We start from the raw sequence: 7,056 nt of genomic DNA, 5'->3' as shown, positions 1-7,056 counted from the left end.
GCCAGCTTTTCCATGTCGACAAACTCCCACGCTGTCGCCTCTTGGGACTTTTTTTTGTTTCCAGTCACAGTAACCGGTTCTTTGATTGAAAACGCTGAATCCTGAAAGGGTGTTATCCTGGTTTGGATCTTCTGATCCGTGGCTGCCGATCCCGCACGTCCCGCCTCGCCTGAGCGGTTGATCCCTGGAATCTTTGCGGAGAGGGAGCATTACGGAGGAGATAAACTTAACTCCTCCCCCTCCCTCTTTTGTTGTTTCAAAATTGCCAGCTCTGAATATAAACAACCGTTATTCCCTTTTCCCTCCCCTCGACATTGCTGGAACGTCTCAGAGCGGTCTGGCGTTGTTTGTGTGGGATGTCGGCGGCATTATTTTCTCAGTGGTCTATAAAATGGTGCAAATTAGTTCAGACCCTAATTACTTACTAACGAGCACCCGGAGAGCCCATTAACAAAGCCCCACGAGCAGGCCAACCCTTCGTGTGTCCATCTTTTATTTACGTTTCCTCGTACCACGTGCGCGCCAAAGACTTTGCAAAAACAAAAGTTTATTCTCAAGAAGATTCTCAACCTCGGGCTGCAGAGTCTCGAGTCTGTGTGTTTTTTCTTTTTTCTTCAGGCAAACCCCTGGCCCACTATCCCAGAGGGGGATAGTCAAGCATTGCCAAGATTTCCTGTTTGATGGCAAAAATGCAGCGTAGGCAGATGAACTCCAGTATTCCGTCTATTCCTTATGGTCTAGGTCTGTTTGTCTCTCTCTCACACACACACACACACACACACACACACACACACACACACACACACACACACAAGCTTCTAACCATCACGGGTAACGTTCTAACCCTAACCCTAACCTAAACCCAATCCTAACCCCAAACTTAAAGCCATGTCACTCAAACAATCCTATAGAGACCAACCAAAGTGTCCACACGTCCCACCAATGTCCTCACTTTGCTAGTAGAAAGAGGAAATTGGATGTAGCATGTACAAGAACACAAGGAACCCCCCGCCCACACACACACACACACACACACAACACACACACACACACACACACACACACACACACACTCACACACTCACACACTCACACACACACACACACACACGGGCGAGGAGCTGCTTCCTCATCATTCACGCTGACTAATGTCCCTGTAAGGACGTCCTTATCCTGCAAACCAGACCGTGCTGGATGCTCAGTAATAGAAACTCCAGCCGTCCACCAGCTAAGCAGGCTCGTGGCTGCACACGTGCACGTGCACGTGCAGCGTGTGCATGCGATTTCCTTTGCTTTTCCAAAGCGCTGAATGTGTTTACTCTCCACGAGGCCAAAGGAAAAGCATTTTTGAGCAGAGGCAAAGATTTTCTTTGTTTTTGGGATAGTGTTTGGAGGTTATTACTGAAACCCGACTGAATAAAACATCAAGGGAACAGTGAAAAAGAGACTTTAATAAAAGCGAGTGCGGCTGTATTATAAATGCAGATGGACGGGAGCAGCCGTGCTGCAGTATGAGTTTCCAGGGGTGCTCTGAACTTCCCTCGCCGGAAAACTGGGTCACAATCACTATCCAGTGGAAAAGTTCCCATCCTCCCCTAAAACTCTTCCACCCGTCTCATAACCGTGTTTAATATGCAGAATGAAGCATTTTCGTGATGTTTGCACAGACCCCATAACCCCTGTATTCAGCACAGCAGCCGTATTATAATGAGCTTGCGGTTAATGATAGGTTTAAATAATAAAAGCAATCATTATTTTGTTTCATCGGAACGGTTCCAGCGAGCCGCCCAGACCAGCAGCATCTCAGACCTGATTAGTAAAGTGCTTCCATTAGTGTCAGCGCTAACTGCTGCAATTGCTACTGTCATTCGAATTGAGTTTGGCTGGTAATTACCACACTTTTTCCAATAGATTCCACATAACCACTGCACACAAAGTCAAATATAGAGCGCAGCTAGCACACGAGCAAGCCTTCGTTAGGTTGAACTCTTTCTTTAGCTGCAATTTCCGAGGCTGCTGTGGTGCTTCTGTGTGTTTTTGTGCGTCTACAAAATTCTTTTTACTTGCTGGCATATTTGGCATGAATTTTGTTTCCTGTTAGAAACATTCCGGCTTCATAAAAGCGACATTACCCAAGTGCTGAGATAACTCTCAAGGCTCTCCTGTGTTTTTCTGTATCTGAAGAAGGAAACTCTTATTGTGTTGCCATAGAAGCACGCTTATGTGTGATTATGGTTAATTAGCATACAGATATTATTGTCGTCGTGCTAATTATCGTGCCACTGACCACATTTCCATGCCATTTTCCAGATTTCCAGATGGCTGTCACAACAGAGGCCGAGCGCAGCTCCAGGAGCAGACCCGAGTCTGTTGACGGCCGGCGCCGCAGCAGAGATTCGCAGGCATCCGTCACGTCTAACAGGAAATGACAGTATGCAGAGAGGTCCTAATTACTGTCTCACTTGACTAATTGTCGCCTCAAAAGGATATATTCCCACTGAGATCCCCGGAATCACGTTGACAGCTGGGCCGAAGACACGCAGGCCGCCTCCAGCTCCAACCATTTGATGTTCAAGTGAGGCTCTTTCTTCAGCGAGAAGGTCGCCCCGAACCTCCATCCTTGTCTTGCCGGAACATTAAGATGTCCTTGAGTCGCCATCATCTCCCCATAATGGGTTGATGAAGAGAGACCTTTGTTAGCTACTGGAGCCAATCCAGTTAAAATACACGTAGCATTTAGCATAATGCAGCAGAGGAGCCCTCGGTAAAAGGTGAACAAAAGTCTTCTCTTTCAGGGTCTTACCATTCAGAGAGCATCAGCTTCTCGTTTCCATGGTTCCCTTCTCTATGCCAGTGCAATCTTTCTACCGTTCTGTGTGTGTGTGAGACAGACAGAGAGAGAGAGAGATTGGGGGGCAGAGAGGGGCAGAGAATGACAGAAGGCTTTTAGCAGTGGTTATCTCTCCTTTGCATAAAGTCCCCTTTGCATTACCCCGCGCCTGAATGGCATCTGAATAAACACCAGCGAGCTGGTGTGGAAGCCTCTGTGGGCTACAAGTGAGTGGGCGTGTGTGAAGTAATCTCATTTACGGTCTCCTTCAAAAGCCACGTGCTTTTGATCGTGGACTTTCTTTTCCTTTTAAAATAAAGGATACGTCTCAAATGTTTTCACAAGCTAAAGGAGAAGAGCCCACTACAAGTCCATTTCCTTTTGTGTCCACCGGGATGACTCCGTGCCCTCTTACACAACTTGCACCCTACAGCGGCATTTTGTAACGCCAGGTGAGCTCCTCATACACATTTAGGATGGTTCTGGAGCGCCGAGCACCTGTGGACTCGTCAGGACAGTGCCCACATGTGCGGCTAGGGGGCGCCGCGTCCTGAACAGGAACGGCGCTGGCGTCTTCTCCCAGAGCTCACGAGCTCATTCCTTTCATGCTGTGAGGAACTCTGCTGACTTACATGGAAACCCTGAAACCCTCCATAATTATGCAAATGGTCCAGATGGTAGCATGATGAGTGGCTTTCTCTTTGATATTTTCACTCTGCGGAGCGCTTGTTGTGGAGGCCCATGCTAACCAACGCTCGCTTAAAGTCGGCGCTGGCAGCGGCGCTCTTGATCCCGCGTAATTACCCCGTGTTTCCTTTAGCCGATGTGAGTGCCCTCTCATCTATTAAATGCATTTACTTTTATTTGCAGAGAGGGATTGGAGAGTGATGTGCGGCGCGGTGGAGAGGCTCTCATAGCGCCGCTGTGCTAGCGGTAGATGTGCACTTTGACTCTTTGATTCCGTGCAAACTAACAAACCACTCTTGTCATCATATACCCAAAAATACGAATACAAAATGCGGCGATAGCGTCGTTATTCGGAAATATTCTATTCTACACACACGAGTTCCCATGAAGATGGTGCTGGTTTGGGTTTCCGGGCTAATCAAAGACCTCCTTCCACACAGCACCTACAGACCCAGATGGTGTTGAGGCCCTGACACCGATAAGGTAAATCAATAGCACGCATAGCTGATAATCATCTCGCCTCGTATGGGAGAGCAAACTTGTGTGGAGTCGACAATCAGATGCTCTGGATCTGGAGATAGTGGCCTAACGCGCTCGCGCTTTCGCACCTTTATGAGTTGCTGGAAACATTTCAGCGCAGCAGCACAGCTATAGTTCCACGTGAAAAGCCTGCAGCACAGCTAATCTGCCCTGCTAATCTTTATCCCCTTCAGCCCAATCCTCCCACATCCACGGAAGCTATAGACAGGTTACGACTGGGAAAGAAGTGGGAAATGGTGGAGACAAAGTGGGAAATGGCCTCCTACTGGTGCGTGCATGAGAATAGAAGCGATTCACCGCGCTGTCCTCCAGGCACGCGGATACGGAGACGCCGTCTCTGTAATCTGGAGCCGGTTATTGTGCGCGGCTCGGTGGGCACGCCGCCGCCGCCGCCTCTTTATTCGCCAATCGCGGAAAAACAATCATTCCTGCGCGTTAAACTGATTCCCGATCTGTGTGTTTCTGCTCTTTTCGAGAGGAAAAAAAACACAATTTTCTGTGCGAGCGGCACAACAAACGCACTGTTACTACTTTATGTTCTTCTGTCGCCAGGCGCGCTGTGATTTGGGGGGGGGGGGGGGGGGGGGGGGGGGGGGGTCATTGGTTCAGGAGTCAAAGGAAATGAAGTTTGTTACTGGTCTGGTGTTTCCCCCCTCCTCACTTTCTCCCCCCGTTTTATCTCTCAGCACATCCATCACTGCTCTCTCTCTCTCTCTCCCTACCTCTCTCTCCCTCTCACTTCCTCTTCTTCCCTCTCTGTCGCTCACTTTCTTCCTCCATCTCTTTCACTCCCCCCTCTCTCTCCCTCCCTCTCACTCTCTCTACCCCCTCTCTCCCCATCTTCCTCTCTCTCTTCCTCCCTCTCACTCTCCCATCACTCAATCTCTTTCTCCCTCCCTCTCCCCCTCTCTCCCTCCTTTACCTCCTCTCCCCCTTTCTCCCTCCCTCCCTCTCCCCCTCTCACTCTCTCTATCGCTTTTGCCCCTCTCTCCATCTACCCCTCTCTCCCTCTCACTTCCTCTTCTTCCCTCTCTGTCACTCACTTTCTTCCTCTCTCTCCATCTTTCTCCCTCCATCTCTTTCACTCAGAGAGGGGGGCTCTCTCTCTCTCCCTCTCTTTACCCTCTCTCTCCCCATCTTCCTCTCTTTCTCCCCCCTCTCACTCTCTCTATCTCTCTCACCCCCTCTCATCTCCATCCCTTCATCTACCTCTCACCTCTCTCACCTCTCTCACCCTCCCTCTCTCTTCCTCCTGCCCCGTCTCTCCCTCTATCTCTCGCTCTCTCCCTCCCCCTCCCTCACTCCATCTCTCTCCATCTCCCTCCCTGTCCCCCTCTCACTTTCTCTATCGCTTTTGCCCCTCTCTCCATCTTTCTCCCTCCATCTCTTTCACTCCCCCCTCCCTCTCCCCTCTCTATTGCTTTTGCCCTTCTCTTCATCTACCCCTCTCTCTCTCTCACTTCCTCTTCTTCCTTCTCTGTCACTCACTTTCTTCCTCTCTCTCCATCTTTCTCCCTCCATCTCTTTCACTCCCCCCTCTCTCTCCCTCTCCCTCTCTCTACCCTCTCTCCCCACCTTCCTCTCTTTCTCCCTCCCTCTCCCCCTCTCACTCTCTCTATCTTTCACCCCTCTCCATCTACCTCTCTCGCCCTCCCTCCCTCTTACTCTGTCTCTATCTCTCTCACCCCCTCTCATCTCCATCCCTTCATCTACCTCTCACCTCTCTCTCTCCCCCTCCATCTCCCTCCCCCTCTCCCTGTCCCTCCCTCCCTCCATCCGTCTCTCTCCATCTCCCTCCCCCTCTCCCTGTCCCTCCCTCCGTCCGTCTCTCTCCATCTCCCTCCCCCTCTCTCTGTCCCTCCCTCTCTCCGTCTCTCTCTGGCGCGCGTGCACACTAACCTTGGCTCGACGTCAGCGCCTGTGCAGCAGTGCAGTATAATGGGAGCGCAGGCATCCTAGAGCGCCTCATTGGGGGCTGTGTGTCGCTGATGACTCCTCTGCCTGTCGCTCTCTAGCTCCTCTCCAGCACCTCACCTACGTTCCACGTTCCGTGTCCCCCCGCAACCCTCCTCAGTGGATCCGTACCGCTCGTCATGGATGTCCCACCGTCTCTCGACCCGAAGGATTCTGGTTTCTTAGCACACTGAAGTCGGGAAAAGAGGGAGGAATCATGCCGGGACTGCTAATGGATTTAGGAAAAGCGCAAATGACCATGCCGTGATCTTGCGCATCCAGGGCCGCCGTCACCCTGCCTTGGCAACCGACCAGAAGATTTACGGGGGAGTAGAACCCGCGCACGGGGCGGATTGGACCAGTGTCCATTTACAAAAAAGACAACAACATGAAGATTACCTCCCACCATCTGCCGATAACCAGTCTCGTTTCCAGGTCGAACCTCAGGCTGATCCCGCTGTTGCTCCTGCTGCTCCTCGGTTCCTCTCACGGGATGCCACACGTTTTGAGATTTGGTAAGAATCTGTTTACGGCTCCATCTGCAACAATGTCTGCGTGCTCTCCCACATAACTGTCGTGAGCGAACCGAATCGTCCCGATTCTTTGTTTTACCGGCTTTACGCCGGCACCAAAATAAACCGCGAACCAGTTTTCTCATTTATGCTACTTTTGCACGTTAGCCATAACGTTTTACGTAACTCTTTTGGAGGGTAGCAGATAGCTCTACTTTGGCGGAGTTTTCCGATGCAACAGTTCAGCAGGATGAAAGTAAGTACCACCGGGGCTCGTACCTCCTGACCTCTTCCCCAATCACAAAAAAAGCGACCCCCCCCTCCAAATATACACACTCTACGCGGAGATCAGACTGGTTTTATTGGTCTCAAGAGTCGGTCAATACACAAGAGTGAACACGGGACTACTTCTTAACTGTATCCCACCGCGAGTTGTCTATTAATGCAGCCTGAAGTGACGTTCCCGGTCCTCGCTGATTGGCTGAGTCACGGCGAGAAGAGGCACAAACGCGATCAACAAATCCAGCAACGGAG

General features: G+C 50.7%; 1 protein-coding gene and 1 long non-coding RNA gene across 3 annotated transcripts in view; one reads left to right on the top strand and one right to left on the bottom strand.

Annotated features, from left to right (window-relative positions):
• Window positions 1–1,431: 1,431 nt before the first annotated feature.
• LOC130515751 (uncharacterized) lies at window positions 1,432–6,096 on the bottom strand. The gene is made up of 2 exons (XR_008947250.1): window positions 5,957–6,096; window positions 1,432–2,872 (listed from the first exon to the last, which is right to left on the bottom strand). It is a non-coding gene; the product is annotated as an uncharacterized LOC130515751 (long non-coding RNA).
• The window catches only part of LOC130515749 (glutamate receptor ionotropic, kainate 2-like), a 43,514-nt gene continuing 42,446 nt past the window's right edge, over window positions 5,989–7,056 (top strand). Inside the window, exon 1 of one of the 2 annotated variants that reach the window (XM_057016217.1) lies at window positions 5,989–6,525. In XM_057016217.1, the coding sequence (XP_056872197.1) occupies window positions 6,399–6,525 (127 nt within the window). In that variant the 5' untranslated portion in view covers window positions 5,989–6,398. The remainder of the gene's footprint in view (window positions 6,526–7,056) is intronic. The other variant, XM_057016218.1, reaches the window with a different exon arrangement.

Source organism: Takifugu flavidus, chromosome 19 (genome assembly GCF_003711565.1).
Source record: "Takifugu flavidus isolate HTHZ2018 chromosome 19, ASM371156v2, whole genome shotgun sequence".
Classification (NCBI taxonomy): domain Eukaryota; kingdom Metazoa; phylum Chordata; class Actinopteri; order Tetraodontiformes; family Tetraodontidae; genus Takifugu; species Takifugu flavidus.
The sequence above is the reverse complement of the archived record's forward strand: the minus strand, read 5'-3'. Positions and strand labels throughout refer to the sequence as shown.